We start from the raw sequence: 18,534 nt of genomic DNA on the forward strand, positions 1-18,534 counted from the left end.
CAAACCAAGTCTTCCAGGAGGCCTGTAGAACTTCCAGCCCATCTCAGGAGTCAAGAGGAGTCAAATAAAAATTATGGATCAAGCTCCATCATTCTGATCTTGTTAAAACCATCTTGGGGAAAGGGCTCTTAAATCTGTGGACAGTGGGTTTAATACGCTACCAAGTGACTGGTATGACAAGGTGCACAATGATGGAGACCCCGGTTGTTATATCCTTGGGGGCAGCCGGTTTAGGAAGAAATCACTTGAGGCCAGAGAGCAGACAGCTAACAAAACTACCATTTTATTTACAGACACAGAGCTCACCCAACCGGCTGAAACTGGCTGGGCTATCCCCTAATAATCTAACTCAGTTGCCATAGCAACAAAAACCATGACAACCAAATACACAACACTGGTCTATTGACTTTATACTCATGCTCTCCCTCACATGAGTCTTATAATATTTTAGGCTATTTCTTCAAGGCCCAGCCACTGGAGTCATGTGATTATTACAGGGGTAGTTCAGACTTCCTTTTTTTTTTAAAGTAAATTTCTAGCTCTCGTGATTGTGCAGAAAAGCCTGAAAATCTGAAACCCCAGAAGGGAACTATAACAGCCCCCCTCAGATTTGTTATCTTTACAATTTCTTGATTTTTAAGCCAGTCTCGTGACATTTTGTGACCTGACTCATGATTTTTGATTGCTTAGGGGTGAATGTCTGCAAGTGGCCACCACATATAAATTTATATTTAAATTAAATAAATGTATATTATATTTAATTAGCAAATTAATCACCACCGACCATTATCCAGAACGTTATATGCCATGAGCACAGTGGACCTCTGCCACCTTTGATTATGTCTTCTGACCCAGTGCACGGCTTGTGACTGCACCGTTTTGGTGGTATATAAATTAACTTGAGGATTTAGCCAGATAGTTTCAGTCCCAGGAGGTTATGTGTTAGTTCCACTAGCACATTAGTTTTGGATGAGGGAAGGTTGTTTATGTTTCACAAAGAAAGGAAACACCAAAATCCTCCTCTCCCCAAGCAAAGCAACCAAGCGTTAATAAGTAACTCCAACCTCAGGTTTGGCAGAGTTCCTCAGCCAGAATGCTGCAGCCATTGAAATATGATCTATGTCCTTCATTACTTGTGAAACAAATACAGTGGGACATACTAAGGCCTTGATCCTGAAAACATTGACGCCCATGTGTGAGTAGCTCCGGTGAAGTCAGGTGGATTCCCAGGGAAACAGGATGGTTTGCAGTAGGGTGTTACAAACGTACCTACAGGTTTGCAAGATTGGGGCTTAACTGGTCACACAGCAGGAGGGCTGGTGGAATGTGTTCTGGTGGAATTGTTTTACTGGAAAATGCTGATTGGACAGAATCCAAACATTCCCTGGGAAGGTGTCAATTGTGTTAACTTTCAGCAGAAACCCAGCCAGTGGTCTGTCTGGGCTTGCCAGAGAGCCTGTCTCCCTGGTTTCCCACCAGCCAGCCACACATCCATCCTCTGGCTTAGCAGGTGGGATAACGAGCTCCCCAGGTTGCTTGGCTCCCCAGCTATCCATCTGGCAGGCTGCCCTGCTCCTGGCTGGCCAGATCCCCGTGATACACAGTTCAGCAAGCGGCCCGATCTCTGGGCAGCTAGTAAACTGGCTGGGAAACTGGGCAGCTTTCCCACCCCTATGAAGCAGGAATGTTTTGGTATTTCTGAAGTAAATTCCTGCAGAATTACAGTCTAATGACAATTTTCTAGATTTTGACTTTTTGTCTTGAGTCAGGATAATCCCCTCCCTCCCCACCCCCCAAAAAATTATATATATATATATATATATATATATATATATATATATATATATATATATATATATATATTAGGTGGGAGGCTGGTTAGCAGGAGCTTTCACTTGAGAGAGATGGAGGGAGGCAACTAACCAATGGGGAGGCAGGGAAGGACACCAGGATTTAGGGGGGCTGGGCTGGAAAAGGAGCTGAGAGGCTGCTGCAGCAGATTCAGACTTGCAGAGGATGAGGTGGGGAAGGAGACAGAGGTTGCATAGCACAGTATCAGAGCATGTCACATACAGCAGATGCACTCTGGGTACAATTGAGCTGTTTAGAGCTGTCCAGGAAATGGAATTTTCATCCTGCAATATTTATTTATTTATTTATTTATTTATTTATTGCAGGATGAAAATTCCATTTCCTGGACAGCTCTAAACAGCTCAATTGTACCCAGAGTGCATCTGCTGTATGTGACATGCTCTGATACTGTGCAATGCAACCTCTGTCTCCTTCCCCCACCTCATCCTCTGCAAGTCTGAATCTGCTGCAGCAGCCTCTCAGCTCCTTTTCCAGCCCAGCCCCCCTAAATCCTGGTGTCCTTCCCTGCCTCCCCATTGGTTAGTTGCCTCCCTCCATCTCTCTCAAGTGAAAGCTCCTGCTAACCAGCCTCCCCACCTAATAACACTAATAGGCTAAATCCTAATGAGATTCATGGAAATCCATGACTTTCTGAACACGTGGAAATTCACTTTGGTGTCCAGTGATCAAATGTGTTTACATCATTGCTTGCTGCAGTGAGACCTGCCAGGCTTGTGCAGAGTTAAATAGAAATATGTTTTGTTATGCCTTTTTTTACCGGAGTGGCTAGTGAAAGATCAGAGCCCTGGGGATATTCCAGTTGGGAGGAGAAACTGATGATGGAGGCTGGCATTCTCTGGGATGCCATCTTGTTTAGTTACAAGGAATGAACAAAGACCTGCTTCTGTGAATGGAGACGGAACCAAAACCAAGGAGCTTCTTTGCTCCCAGCCCCAAGCCTCTTTAGTCAGCACAAAACCTAACAAACACCTTCTTCTTCCCCCACCCCATACCCCAGACTTCAGGGTCGCACACTGTGTTTGTAGGCTGACCCTCTGCCTGCCCCAGGCAGTTGTGCTCCAGTTTGCTCTGTGTCTCTCTGCCTGCTGTACACCCACCCACATACACACGCAGCCTTTCCACTAGTCAAAGCCCTCAGCTCTGTATTTAAAGCCCCCTGAGCAACGTGATTCAGCTTCTACTCCGCATTCCCATGTGCCTGGGTATTGGGGTGTGACTCCCATTATTACAGCCACCTTGTTACAATGGCTTCTTGGCACTGATTCTGAATGGCAGGTGGGGGCCACAAGGTTTAGTCCAACCTATGTCAGTATACATACAAATAAAAGCGCGATCTGCCATCCCTCCTGCCCCGCTCCTATTGCTGGGAGTGGGTGAGTAGGAGGCTATTACCTTCATAGGCAACTTAGCCCTTATTCACCCTTTCTTGTGACTGCCTCTGAAGCAGCTGGCACTGGCGAGGACACTGGGCTGGACCAAGGTCTGATCTGCTGTGGCAGTTTCCATACTTGTCAGAGGAAAGACGTTCTAGTGGTTAAAGCTCCAGGCCTGTGAGTAGAACTGGCAAATCTAAATTCAGTTTGTGGTTCTGCTGCAGGTTGTTACTCTGAACAGCCATTTGGAACCAGACTCAGACTAAAACTAAGTTCTTGAAAGCACTGGCGGAGCCCTGAACACCATGCAGGTGATCATGATCAAGTCGCTTAATCAATCTGTGCCTCATTTTCTCCACTGTGACATGGGGTCAATCATCCCTCTGTTGTCTAGCCAAATAGTGAGCGCATTCTGTGTATGTACAGCACCTAGCATGCTGGGGCTGTTAGTGACCAGTGCATCAAAAGTAGTGTATGTATTCATGTTGCAGACAGCAGATAGTTTGTATATTTGACATCTCCTTGAGTCAAGAATTAATGGGAAATTGAACTTTCATATGTTCCAGTGTACACACGTATAATAGATTTTAATTTACAATGGGATTATTCAAGTTTCGGGGGTAGCCGTGTTAGTCTGTATCCCCCCAAAAAAGGAGGAGTCCAATGGCACCTCTGTACATCTCTCTCTCTCTCTCTCTCTCACACACACACCCTTGTCTTCTACCTGATCTGAAAGTGACACAAACCCTCCTTTTTGGACAAGGTCAATGTGTCCCTTCAGATAATGCGCTCAAAGACTGTTTATTTCTGGGGTTTCAAGCGTATTTCTCCCTCCCACACATGTCACCTCTCAACCTTTACATGGTGGCCGATGACCACAATCTGTGTGACAAGTGACTGACTGGCAGAACACCTGGGTTTTCTTGCCATTGTGCCATAACTGGAAGTTTGTAACTTTTCTTTAACTACAAATCCTGCTCCTAAGCATGTCTCCTGACAGTGTGATTTATAATGAAGAGGTTTTGCCAGCTGTTCCCCATGAGGGGACGCTGGGGAGAGTGTTGCTGTCATAGGTGACAACTCTGTGGGTGCTAGCAGCAGGCTCATCACTTCCTCTACCTGAAAACCCAACAGCTCCTGGGCTTCCTGCTTCCCTGTGCTGTTGCAAAGGGGAAAAAGGAAGCTCCAATCTGGCAGAAAGATTCCTTTTCTGACCGTTACTAGAGTGCACTACAGGAGGTCTGTAATTAGATAGACAGTAGCGCTGTGCAGGAACTGGAGTTTCATATTTGCAGGAAATTGCAAGGTTATGAATTTTTTTCCATTCCAAAATGAAACAAATGCCCTCAGATTTTTGAGATTTCCCACACAATGAAATTCTGGATTTTTTTTCTTCTTCTGGGCCAGCTAAACATTTTTCTGATTTCACATTTTTGTTGTTTTTGTAGTAGAAAGAGAGAGCCTGAGACATGAGGCCTGGTCTGAGGGGCCTGGTGTAAGGCTAAGGCCCTAACTAAAGTTAGGCCCTGCTGATATAAAGCAAATTAGCAAGAGTCAGGCTATGAGCAAAAGTCAGGCCCTGTTACAAAGCAGATGCCTGCTTGCAGGCTCATTATCTGATACATGAACTTGGCAAGAACAATGCTGGCACTCCTAGGCACGTAAACACATTCCAGAAGGGTGGTACAAGACAGATGTTTTGATTGAACCAACAGGTACAAGGTAAAGTGTGATAACTAACCACACCAGAGGGGTGATATGTAATGTGTTTGTATCAGTGTATAAAAAAGGGTCACAGGGGGTGTTTTTATGTAGCCTGGGGGAGTCCTGCTGCTCACTGAGTCCATTGTCACGCGCAAACATGTATTGAGTGTACCTGTAGCATACATAGGGCACTAATACCGTGCTTTATTTACAACAAACCTGGCCGAGCGCCTTCGCTACTGAATCATCTTCTTGGGCAGTTCGATCAAGGTCCACTATATGGGTTATCTGACACAGAGAGAACACACACACAGCCAACAACTGACAACAGTTTTATATTCAGTTATGTATCCTTCAGAAAGTGAGACAAAAATTCATTTTAAAGGGAAAATTGCAATGTTCCCTTTTCACCTTACAGCAACACCCCTTTCCAGTTTTTTTTCTACCTGAAATTTTGTCAAAATTAACAAGTTTCTTTGAGGCATTTCAAATTTCATGGAATTGCATTTTCCAATGGAAAAAATGTTTCATTGGAAAAATTCCAGCCATAGATTCCATAGATAGATAACGCACCAATACATGACATGCAAGAATATGTAGCATCGCTCTTGGGTGTTCTAGGAGCAATAAAAGGGCATTGTTGTATACTGCAGGAGGCTTTTTGTGTGCAGGGTTCATCTTTTTAAGCTCTTAGCACCTGCCCCTAACTCCATACAGCTGGTGCTTCCTTCCATCCATGTGAGACATTGACTGAGAACACAGAGCATGGAGGTTGCCTAAGTTTTATTGCTGAATATGATGCTCCTTCCAGGGCCGCTGAGAAGGCTGGTCCACGGTTGTTTGATCCTCTGGTCTCAGCTCCTCACTGGCTCTCCTTCATAGCCATCACTGTCTGAAGAGCTGCACCGAGACATTTGAGTTGCAAAGTCTCCTGCCTCTTCATAGAATGGCACATTGGGTTCTATGGGGAGAGGGGAAGGAATTGGCTACATGTCAGCCAGCTGCATTTAGCACCATGGAGGGTTGCCTGTATGAATCATTGGAACAATTTGCTTAGGGACATAGTGTATTCTCTGTCACTTGAAGTCTTTAAATCAAGACTAAATAGCCTTCTCAACGATCTGCTGTAGCTGGATCAGAAGTTATTAGGTTTAATGTGGGACTTGCTGGGTAGGATGCTCTGTGATGGTGGAAGGCAGACTGGATGGTTACAACTGTCCCTTCTGGCCTTACAGGCTATGAATCTTGATGCAGTCCCTTCAGGGAAGGAGACTACCCTTGCCTATACAAACTGGCCAAAGAGTGTGAGAATTGGATGTTATCTTTATTTCCACCTCCCATCACACTCCAGCCCAACCACTGCTCAACGCCCTACAAAAAGGCTAATTAGTTGAAATGTGTACAGGGGCAGGCAGATTTCACCCTATTTCTTCCTGGGAGAAAGCCCTACCCTCAATAGAAGTCAATAAACATAGTACCTATTTTTAAAAAGAGGAGCAAACAAGACTAAGCTCGATTCCCGAAAAGATACTGGAACATATTATTAAACAATCAATTTGTAGGCACCTAGAGGATAACAGAGTGATAAATAATAGCCAACATGGATTTGTCAAAAACAAATCAGACCAAACCAACTTATTTTCCTTCTATGACAAGTTACTGGCCTGCTGGATAGGGGAGAAACAGTAGACATGAGATAGCTTGATTTTAGCAAGGCCTTTGACATTCTCATATGCAAACTAGGGAAATGTGATGTAGATGAAATTACTATAAGTTGGGTGCACAACTGCTTGAAAAACTGGACTCAGAGAGTAGTTATCAATGATTCACTGTCAAACTCAGAGGATGCTTCTAATGGGATCCTGCAGGGGCTTGTCCTAGGTCTGGTAATACTCAATATTTTCCTTAACGATTTGGATAGTAGAGAGGAGAGATGACACCAAGCTGGGAGAGGTTGCAGGAACTTTGGGGGACAGGATTAGAATTCAAAATGACCTTAACAAACTAGAGAATTGGCTGAAATCTACACGATGAAATTCAATAGACAAGTGCAAAGTACTTCATTTAGCAAGGAAAAAATCAACTACATAATGGGGAATAACTGGGCGGTAGTACTGCTGAAAAGTATTGGGGGAGAGAAGGAGGGTGCATAGTGGATCACAAATTGATTTAGAAAATCTGACCTGTGAGGAAAGGTTAATAAATCTCGGCATGTTTAGTCTTGAGAAAAGAAGACTGAGAGGGGACCTGATAACAGTCTGCAAACAGATTCAGAGCTGTTATAAAGAGGATGGGGATCAATTGTTCTCAGTGCCCACTGAAGATATGTCAAGAACTAATGGGGTTAATCTTCAGCGAGGGATATTTAGGTTAGATAGTAGGAAAAACTTTCTGATTATAAGTGTAGTTAAACTCTGGAACAAGCTTCCAAGGGAGGCTGTGAAATACCAATCACTGGAGGTTTTAAAGACAAATGTCTGTCAGGGATGGTCTGGATTTACTTGGTTCTGCCTCAGTGCAGGGACCTGGACTTGATGACCTCTCAAATTTCCTTCCAGCCTGACATTTCTATGATTCTATGAATACAAAGTCCAGAGGGAAGTGGATTACTTACGGCACTCAGAGGTTGTTGAGGCAGGGGCGTCTATCACAGGAAGTGTGGAGTAAGGTGTGTCCTCCATGGTGATGGCATTCAAACTTTCATATGATCCATCAATATCTTTGTTACCTTGTGGTGCCTTCAAAAAACACAAACAAAAGCAAAACAAACAAACAAAAACCTAGGCTTGTGGGTGCAGGGAAGGGGCTATCTTCTTCCTGAGAAGCCAAGACTGAAAGAGATGCCAGCTTGCCTCTCACAGATTGCCTTACTCCAAGAGTGATCCCTTCAGGTCAGGATACCAACTCATAGTGAGCAACACCACCAACTTCAGCAGAACTATCTGTGTGAGTAAAGACTCACCAGTGTGAGTGGAAGATTCAGAGTCGGGCCTCTGTAGTTCAGTGGAATTCATCATGGTGTAGAGTGATACTCACTCTGACAGGTGGCATCAGAATCTGTCTCTCTGTACACATTGTATTCCAGTGCAAATGGGCTTCCTGGCCAATAGCACTGGTCAAAAAGATTTCATCCAAAAAAAATTTTCATGGAAAAAAAGCTCTTTGAGAAAAATGGACATTTCTGAGAGAAAATTTCCTTTGTTGTAAAAAATTAAATTAAATAAAATTTTCATAGAAAAAAATCAAACCAATTTTCCCCCACCCAAGTTTTGGCAACCAAAACCTTTATTTTTTAAATACAATAACTGAAAACCATTGTTTCTAGAAAGAAAAATCTGAAAAAAACCTAAGCAAGCAATTCTGAACCACTTAAAGGAGGGGAAAGTGATCAGGAACAGTCAGCATGGATTCACCAAGGGCAAGTCATGCCTGACTAACCTAATTGCCTTCTATGATGAGATAACCGGCTCTGTGGATGAGGGGAAAGCAGTGGATGTGCTATTTCTGGACTATAGCAAAGCTTTTGATACTGTCTCCCACAGTATTCTTGCCAGCAAGTTATAGAAGTATGGGCTGGATGAATGGACGGTAAGGTGGATAGAAAACTGGCTAGATGGTCGGGCTCAACGGGTAGTGATCAATGGTTCCATGTCTAGTTGGCAGCCGGTATCAAGTGGAGTGCCCCAAGGCTCGGTGCTGGGGCCGGTTTTGTTTAATATCTTCATTAACGATCTGGAGGATGGTGTGGACTGCACCCTTAGCAAGTTTGCAGATGACACTAAACTGGGAGGAGTGGTTGATACGCTGGAGGGTAGGGATAGGATACAGAGGGACCTAGACAAATTAGAGGATTGGGCCAAAAGAAATATGATGAGGTTCAACAAGGACAAGTGTAGAGTCCTGCACTTAGGACGGAAGAATCCCATGCACTGCTACAGACTAGGGACCGAATGGCTGGGCAGCAGTTCTGCAGAAAAGGACCTAGGGGTTACGGTGGATGAAAAGCTGAATATGAGTCAGCAGTGTACCCTTGTTGCCAAGAAGGCTAATGGCATTTTGGGTTGTATAAGTAGGGGCATTTCCAGCAGATTGAGGGATGTGATCATTCCCCTCTATTCGACATTGGTGAGGCCTCATTTGGAGTACTGTGTCCAGTTTTGGGCCCCATACTACAAGAAGGATGTGGATAATTTGGAGAGAGTCCAGCGGAGGGCAACAAAAATGATTAGGGGGCTGGAGCACATGACTTATGAGGAGAGGCTGAGGGAACTGGGATTGTTTAGTCTGCAGAAGAGAAGAATGAGGGGGGATTTGATAGCTGCTTTCAATTATCTGAAAGGGGGTTCCAAAGAGGATGGATCTAGACTGTTCTCAGTGGTAGAAGATGACAGAACAAGGAGTAATGGTCTCAAGTTGCAGAGGGGGAGGTTTAGGTTGGACATTAGGAAAAACTTTTTCACTAGTAGGGTGGTGAAGAACTGGAATGGGTTACCTAGGGAGGTGGTGGAATCTCCTTCCTTAGAGGTTTTTATGGTCAGGTTTGACAAAGCCCTGGCTGGGATGATTTAGTTGGGTTTGGTCCTGCTTTGAGTAGGGGGTTGGACTAGATGACCTCCTGAGGTCCCTTCCAATGCTCAGATTCTATGATTCTATGATTTCCATCACAATAAAACATTTTCAATTTTCTTCTAAAATTTTCCTAGAAAATTAAGTGCAGTATTTGACAGGCTTTAATCATAACTTAGATCTCAGGCAGGAAAGCAAACTAATACTTTCAAGTGCATTTCAATGCAGAACAGCATCACATATTTAACAAATCACAGTATTATCTTGATAGAGGAATCACTGGATGAGGTTCTCTGGCCTGTGTTATACAGGAGAGCAGACTAGATGATCACAGTGGTCCTTTCTGGCCTTGAAATCTCTCAGTCACTTACCTTTTCCTGGAAATATCCAGTGGGAGATGCACCTGAAAAACAATAATTAGACTGCATTTATATAGATGGTTGTTAGCAATGGTATACAGCAGACTTGGTTCTTGACATGTTAATAAATGCTCAGTCTCTTGAAGGAGGGATAGGATATTTTATGGTCAATAATGTGACCCTCTACATTACATTTTCTAATTGTTCTTTTTTCAATAAATGTGATCTTTCCTAATTTTTCCCATTAAAAATAACCAGTCACAATCATTAAATGATCTTATTCTGCAAGACTATTGAGCACTCAGGTGGACAGTCCCATGGACTTCATTGGACCGCTAGCAGTGGTAAGTTGAGCTGGCTGAAAAACTTTAAGTGTCTTTTCTGACCAGGGATAGCTCAGTGGCTTGAGCATTGTCCTGCTAAATCCAGGGTTATGAGTTCAATCCTTGAGGGGGCCATTTGGGGATTGGTCCTGCTTTGAGCAGGGGGTTGGACTAGATGACATCCTGAGGTCCCTTCCACCACTAATAAGCTATGATATATATATATATATAATTTTATTTGCTTAGAAGTTTTTGAGCTTTCATAAAACATTTTGATTTTTTAAATTTAATTTTTGCTTTGCAAAATATTGTTTTTCAAGTTTTTGTTTCATTTTCATAGAAAAATCCCATATTTTCCCTTTCTTTTCAGAGAGAAAGAATATTAAACCCACTTATACATTTCATTTTTTTCCTTGGGCAAAATGAAATATTATGATTGTGACCTGAAATGAAATATTTCATTTTAATTCATTTCATTTTAATTTTCCTGGTGGAAAATCAATTTTCCTGCAGATAGTTTAGATTTTTTTTTTAGAAACTACATTTTCTGTGGGAAATCCATTCCAGTGGAATATTCCTCACTAGCTCTAGTGCTTAATGTTCCTACTGTGAGGTATGCCTTTGAAGTTAACAGTCTTACTCTCTGGAAGAAAGTTAAGCATATGCACATGTGTTTGCAGGAGCAGGGCCCAGCAGGGGCAAGTTTTCAAAGCAGCCAAAGGGATTTTGATTCACAGTTCCTGTTGATTTTTGTGACAGAACTGAGTGACAGTTTCCTGCAGTATCCTTGAAAAACCTCATTGAATTAAGTTTAAGTAGCTTTGGAGTCCATTGTATTATAAATACAAAGAGTGTGTATTATTGGGGAATTGTATGCAACTGCTGTAGCGGGAGGTGTGACCACTGTAAACCCCGGAAAGTGTTATGATGGGGTAGTCAGTATTTTTTTTCAAAGTTCAAATTTCTTGGTCTAGGATCAAATTTCTTGGTCAAGATAGAGTCAATGTCGAGACTCCAGAGAAACATTTTTCACACTGCAGTAACAATAATGATAATAATAATAAGTAAATCAAAAGATGCTTGGTCCATTCAAAAGTATCTGGTGGTCCGGATTTGGCCCATGGTCTGCCTCTAGACTACCCAAGCATTATGAGCTTCACAAGACCATCTGAAACAATAGGCCAGAGAAAAATGAAGTTTTGGAATAAACAAAGTTAAGTGCGTTTCCTAGAAACTCTCTAGCGGGAGCTGAATGTCAATTCACCTCCCTCAAATTATTCAAAAACTCCGCCATTTGAAGCTATGCCTTTAGGAAATGACTTTTGTTTGCTGATCACCTGTTACGTGAGGATCAAAGCCCCAAGCTGTATAAAGAAAAAAATGAACTGTACCTGGGTTCTCTGGTTCTGAGCTAAAGTGGTTAGAAACTTGTAACCAGAGGAAAAACCTGTGTGAGGTTTGAAGAACTAATCAGCTATCAGATTCCTTGCTGGAGTTGGGGGTGATCTCTGCCAAGCTTATTAGCATGTGAATAAGTTCTTTTATTGTTTTAATATTTTTTTTGTAATGCGTTTACCTTAAAAATAAACATGCTTGCTTGTGTGGTGACTTGTAACTATGGGCAATTACAGCTGTTCATGGCCCCTGGAGAGAAAGCAATGGGCAAACACTGGCTATTTAGTCAGTCTTACTTGCTAGCAATATCACAGAATAGGCAGGCAGCCTGGAAAAGACCCAGCTCAGGAGAGGGTGCGTCACAAGTCCCCCCTTAAAAGAGGTGACAACCTAGGAGCCAGAAACCTATAAATATGTTCCCATGCTGGACCATGGAGGGGCAATACATGCACACTTGCCTTGAATTGTGACAATTTCTAAAGAGTATTAGACACTTAAATCCTTTAAGTGGCTTTGAAAAGCCACTTGAAATTATTTCAAAAAGTCAATACAAACAAATTAAAATATGTAATATGGTATGACTTTTTGGACATTCGCTCTTCTCTTCTCTCTTTTGCTTGCTTTTGTAAATAAATACAAATCCAAACGGATCAGGGTAATACATAATTAAATATTGTTTTCTTACTGTCTGGCTTATCTTCAGTGCTCCTGCTTTTGTGACTGATATCTTGTATTCTGCAGAAAATAAAAGAACAATAACCACAGTGAAGACTTGCAGCTCCACTTGTTTGTGGTTCTCCTCCAGATATCAATAACAGGCACAGAAATCTGGGAGTAGAGATTGGCATTGCTGAAGGGATCCTTGAGATTATCTGAGGCAAATCTATGTCAGTATGTCCCTGGAAGATGTGCAGCTCCATGTGCAAGTTTAGAGTGGGTCTAAAAACAATAATTGTGTGTGAAAAAAATGAAAATTTGATGAAGTTTCCATTTTTCAGGGTTTGAAGCAGACCAATTTTTCATTTTTTCAAAATTTCTTATGAAATATTATTTCCTCACATTTTGAAATATATTTTTTTCTCCTTTGTCATTCTCTCCCACCCCTTTTTTCACCCTGTGTACCCACTGAGGATAATAAACAAAATAAAGTTCAGTGTCCACACCCCTTTTTCACTTTAATTTTTCTAAACATTTCCAACTTTGAAACAATTGCCAAGTGGCACAGTTACAGAGTTTCATTTGGGAACATTTCCAAAGTTAAGGAAGTTTTGAAAAGTTACAATGCAGAAAAATAAAACAAGAAAGAATACCTCCCAAAACAAAACAAACCATCCAACCCCCCAAAACAAATACAACTGAAACGGTGGGGGGAGAATGGAGGGGAACAAAAGAAAGAACCCCCCACAAACCCTAGACACCTAGACTTCATTCACTCAATTGTATTTAGTGGAAAGCAGGAGGAGAAAGGGGGGACCCCAACATTCAAATTTCAAACATTATAAAAATGTTTAAATTTTGAGATATTCAGATTTAATGAACAAAAATAACATTAAAAACCAACCAAATGCCATCCCACATACACATATACACAAACAGTAAAATTTTCAAAAGTACCTGAGTGCCAGATTTTCAAAGGTATTGAAACTCCTAACAATGCAGATAGGTGCCTAGAGGGATTTTCAAAAGTGCGTAGGTGCCTAACACCTATTGAAAACAATAGGGATTAGGCACCTAAAGACCTCTGAAGATCTGGGCCTAATCACTTAAATGACTCTTGAAAATTGAATGTTGTCTTCTAACTCACTTAAGCACTTGTAAAAATTTTACCCGGAAGATTTTTGAGAAAGGTTTCAGTTTTTATTTTTATTTTTGATTGGGAAAAAAAAGTTTCAAATAAAAAATGTCCATCATCTCTCTGGAGAGTGATGAATGCTTCTCATGGATTCCTCTGTGCCCTGGAGATACACATACCAATTTCCTACCTGAAGCTTTCTTAGCTGACCCCTGACACATGTGTTAAAATATAGTCTCTGACACATGAGAGCACAATCTCTTCCCAGCCTCCTGGGTTGTTTCAGGTGAAGGTGAACAAGATGACATCTGGTGCTTATTGGTAAATTAGCAACATCATACCCACGCATAGATGGTGCTGAAAGGTAGAGAAAGGTCTCCAGCTGCTGTGGGGAAGGGTCTAGACTTTCTGGCCACACATATAGGATTGGTAGAAGCAGCAAAGAATCCTGTGGCACCTTATAGACTAACAGACGTTTTGCAGCATGAGCTTTCGTGGGTGAATACTGCTTGCATCCGAAGAAGTGGGTATTCACCCACGAAAGCTCATGCTGCAAAATGTCTGTTAGTCTATAAGGTGCCACAGGATTCTTTGCTGCTTCTACAGAACCAGACTAACACGGCTACCCCTCTGATACTTGACATATAGGATTGGAGAGTTCACGGCTTGTGTACCAGTGTGGCTGGGGAGACTGGGTGGGCATGGGAGGTGTCTCGGAAGGTGGCATCATCTTGAAGGGGATTTTACTGGCTTTTCTGTACTTGCATTCTGAACTTTCACACAAAGTTTTGGGTGGTGGAACAATAGCCCAAGGCTAAAAGAATGAGCATTGCCTACCTTGTATGTCTGCATTTAGATAGACCTAAAAAGAGAAATGATTGTCATGTAATGTCCTTTGTTTTTAATCAGTCTCTGAGCATGAGGTTCGGCTCCAAATTCTGCATTATGTGTGAATCCATTACTTCTCCATGTTGTCTTCCAAATACTGGCACTTTTGAGTTGTTTTTGCATACATATGTACTGCTTATCCTGTGAAATAGCCATCATTTTAACACAGAGAGAGAGAGCAGGTTGGATGATTTTTTATTTCATACAAAATTTCAATTGTTGCCAAAACAGAAAACCCCTAAACTGAATATTTTGGGGTGTTTGTAAACACAAACTGATCATTTTCAGATACAAACAAACAAACAAAACAAAATTGGCCTAAAATTGAAAAATTTGGGTTGAAAACTATAAAAAAACCCAATAAACAGTTTTTGAGTTTTCAGCTTTACAATTAAAAATTTTAAATTTTTGAGGGATGCATTCATTTTATGCAATCATTTCCCTTTAGTTGAAAGCTCGATTGTCAATGCAAAAAAAGTTTCAATTGAAATTTTCGACCTGTCCTATATATATATGAAGTGAAGGATGGATTTTGCCTGAAGTAAAAGATGCATTGTGGAATAGTTTTAACTATTTATGGATAACTTAATTCATTAATTTCTATTTCAACAGTTGCAAGCAGTTGAAAATATTTATGTATTTGCATTAATTACTAAGCTATATATGAGGATCATAAAATCAGATATGAGGATTACTATTTGTTAGCAATCTGGAATTGTAAAGTATTTTATTCTCTGCCAAGAATGCTCTTCATTGGGTGAAATTTTGAATGTTTAATGATTTCAATGTCTTACAGTCATTTTCAAACCTTCTTTTTAACATCTGTCTGTGCAGTCTTGGACATTGATTTGGCCAGAATTGGTCAATGTTACCTACCTTTTTTCATCAATAGGAAACACACCAAAATTACAAACAGGCCAGAAGGAATTGTAGATCCCAATATTAACCAAAGGACCATTTCTAGAACAGAAACATCAATCAAAATTTAAGTAATTAGGAAAGTGACACTGGGAAGCTATAAAATTGGCATTATATTGCTTTTGTCTCATTGCATGTTGAATGTCTCTTGTAGGAAGGAGATTTGCACATATTTTCGAACAACTGAGGTAATTTTTGCTCAACTCTTTCCTGCAGAATTTCAAATGGAAAACCACCTACACATGCGAACACTGATTAGTTTCTGTTCAGAACTATAGGACTATAGGATATTTTCAAGTCCTTATTCGAGCTGGGTGAATTTTTTTTCCAACTAATTGCTTTTTTACCAAAATAATGCATTTTTGGTGTCCAAAACTATTTGCCAAATTTAAGTCAAAATTCAACAAATAGTATCGGTTTAAAAAAAAAAATGTAGAGTCGAAACATCTAGTTTCAACTTTTGAATTCAAAATGGCATTTCATTTTTCAATTTGGACAGTTTGGAATACACCCTACCCACACCAACACATACACAAAGGTTAAAAAACACCAAAACTTTAAAAAAAAATGCAAAAAATATTTTTATTGTAGATTGAAATGTTTGGGTTGATTTAAAATGAATATTTTTTTAGATTTTTTCATTTGATGAAAAAATTTGTAAACATTTGTTTCAGTTTGAATAAAATCAGATTCCCCTCCCTACCCCTAGGTTTTATTGTATGGCTTCTGAACAAAAAAATCCATTATTTACCCAGCTCAACAACTTATAATATATGCTACCCTCCTCCCTCCATCTTGAATATGCCAAAAATTGAACCGTTCCCTCACCTATACCTTAATTTTTTCTCTGAACATCACAGAATAACCGAGTATTTTTATTCTGCGGCTACCATCAAAGTCCAACTGGTAACACAGGCTAGCTATGATTTTTTAACAACTCAACCGTATTATCATCTCGCCTTCCCATCACTCAGAGAGATGGTGAGAGGTTGGGCTTCAGAGATCTGACCTCCCCTTTTTCTGACTATACATTTGAAGAGGAGCTACAGAATACAAGTTCAAGTTCTATGATAGTAAATAAAGTCATTTACCTTCGCAAGATGGTTGCATTCCAGGGCTACTGTTATTAGCCTGCAAGATGTTAGCTGTGGATAAAATTTATAGCAGCTCATTCATAAATCACTAGCTATTTGAAATCCTTTATATAAATAGACTTTAAAGTATCCATGTTTTCAAAATGGAACATTTAGTGCCCAGCTGTGAAACCACAACAGGAATAAACCTTTAGGTTGCCATAGCTAGTCCTCGGGACCCAGGATGGTCTTGTAGCATGAGTGTAGGGCACAAAAGATCTAAATTCTATGAGTTTGGGCAAGCCACTTAATCTCATTGGGCTGCCTTCTGGTTCCCTTGTTCAGTGAATAGCATTTTACTCCATGAGCTCCTTTAATCAGAGCGACTTGCAGATTAAAGATCTACTCAGCATGAGCAAAGGTACCAGTCCCTAAATTCTGCATCTGTGCAATGGGGGTAATAAATTTTCATTTGTCCGTCTTGTTTTATTCAGAGTTTATGTACAATCCACTGCCAAGTGTTGAATGTTCCTTTCTGTGCCCAGTCCACAGGGAGTATAAATCTGTTACGCTGCAACATAAAGAGGCTTGGCTCTTTAGCTCAAGCTGCAGCAGTTCATGTGTTTAGCTCCGGAATTCCCATCACCCAGAATGGTGGCTTTTCAGAGTAAAGTCTGTCTCTCGCTATGCATTTGTATACCAGTCAGGACAATGGGGCATTTGAATACCAGGCAGGACAATGGGGCCCCAATCTCAGCAGAAACCTGTAGCCACTATGGTAATGATAATTAAAGCTGAGTGAATAATTGATTTCCTTCCGGAGGGGATTGAACCAAAACGTTGGAAAATAAATTTGGTTCAGTTCAAACCAAAGCTGATTTTTATTTTTAGGATTTTTTCTGCCCAAACAAAAACAAAGAAAAAATTTCATATTGGGTTCACCAAAATGTTTTGTTTTCCTCTAAACAAAATTATTTTAAAGTCTTCATATCACTTGTGGTTGTTTTTCACCTTTTTTCCTTCTGTTAAAAAATTAGTGAAATTTCAAAACAAAAAGCCACCTTGAAATGAAGTCTAATTTTTGTTTCAATTTTTTTCAGCTGCAAATATATGCTGAATTCATCCTGAATTCGTGAATAGTTTTGGTGCCCCCGAAAATGCATTCTTCTGTGAATTTACTAATTAAAGAAAAAATTCACCCAGCTCTAATGACAATCCCCTCATTTTGTGCTGTGATTGGGGGTCTAACAATTTTTTGAGAGTTAGAAGCACAGGACAACTGCCCATCTATTATATTAGGGAAGGGATCACATTTCATAAACATTGTGAAGAGGAATAGAATGATCACCACTATCCCTAATTTCATTCCCATCATCCTGCATCTGCTTATCTTCCCCTGTATTTATCACTGTTCAGGCTGAACATAGCACAGTTTGCGTTCAGCCTAGTACTGCAGTCATTCAAGATCAGGATTTCCCTTTTCCTCTAGCTGATTGCAATGATCCCATATGGCCTTAGAATAGATGATAATGATTTTCAAGCTTTTTCACCAAATATGGTTTCATTTTCTGTGGTCAGCTCTGTGAATAACAAATATCTTTTCTGTAAGCAGGGGGAGTTCAGTTTCTTACCTGTGACATTCAGGTACCAGGCTGCACTGAGAAACGAATTCTTCATCTGGCCATCTATGTGCTGATACAAACAAGCAAAGTTTCCAGAGCTGTTTGTGCTCACTTTGTGATGTAGGTTGTAGGCAAATCTGCTTTCCATCATTGGCTGGACCGTAAGATCCTGCCCATCTTTACAGAAGATAACGTAGGTAAAACGGGACAAGGCAGGTACTTTACATTTAAGCAAAACTGTGTCTCCTGGGTGACTGGACACCGTGTCAAGAAATAGCTGAGGAGCAGGGAGACTACCTATGGGGAAAATATATTACATTAAACACCTAAAATACCATTCATTGCTGTCATAAGTTCAGCCGAATTGCAGCTGGTTGAAATGTTTTGAAGAGATTGCGGCGGGAGGGGAGAGATACAATTTTTTGACACTGAAATTTTTTTCTGAATAATCGTTTTTCAGACTCCATCATGAAAATTGTATTAAAATTTGGATTGAAAATTTACCGTTTTTAATTTTGTGCTTATTGCAGTGTATAGGAATTGTGAGCGTTCTAGCAATGCTCACTATGTTCTCTGTTTTTAGACACCAGTCTGAGCAGCAGTACAGACCTGAGAAGTTATGTGTACTCAATAAGTACAGTAATTTGGG

The 18,534-nt window shown here is 40.7% G+C and overlaps 1 protein-coding gene across 1 annotated transcript; it reads right to left on the minus strand.

The window, feature by feature from the left end:
- Positions 1-5,355: 5,355 nt before the first annotated feature.
- On the minus strand, positions 5,356-18,033 carry LOC120394184. Its single transcript, XM_039518421.1, has 8 exons — positions 17,895-18,033; positions 16,282-16,335; positions 15,149-15,232; positions 14,222-14,246; positions 12,278-12,327; positions 9,887-9,918; positions 7,564-7,687; positions 5,356-5,910 (listed from the first exon to the last, which is right to left on the minus strand). The coding sequence occupies exons 1-8, from the start codon at positions 18,031-18,033 to the stop codon at positions 5,804-5,806; spliced, it is 615 nt and encodes a 204-aa protein (XP_039374355.1). The 3' UTR covers positions 5,356-5,803.
- Between the last annotated feature and the right edge of the window lie 501 nt (positions 18,034-18,534).

This window comes from Mauremys reevesii, unplaced genomic scaffold (assembly GCF_016161935.1).
Source record: "Mauremys reevesii isolate NIE-2019 unplaced genomic scaffold, ASM1616193v1 Contig40, whole genome shotgun sequence".
Lineage (NCBI taxonomy): Eukaryota > Metazoa > Chordata > Testudines > Geoemydidae > Mauremys > Mauremys reevesii.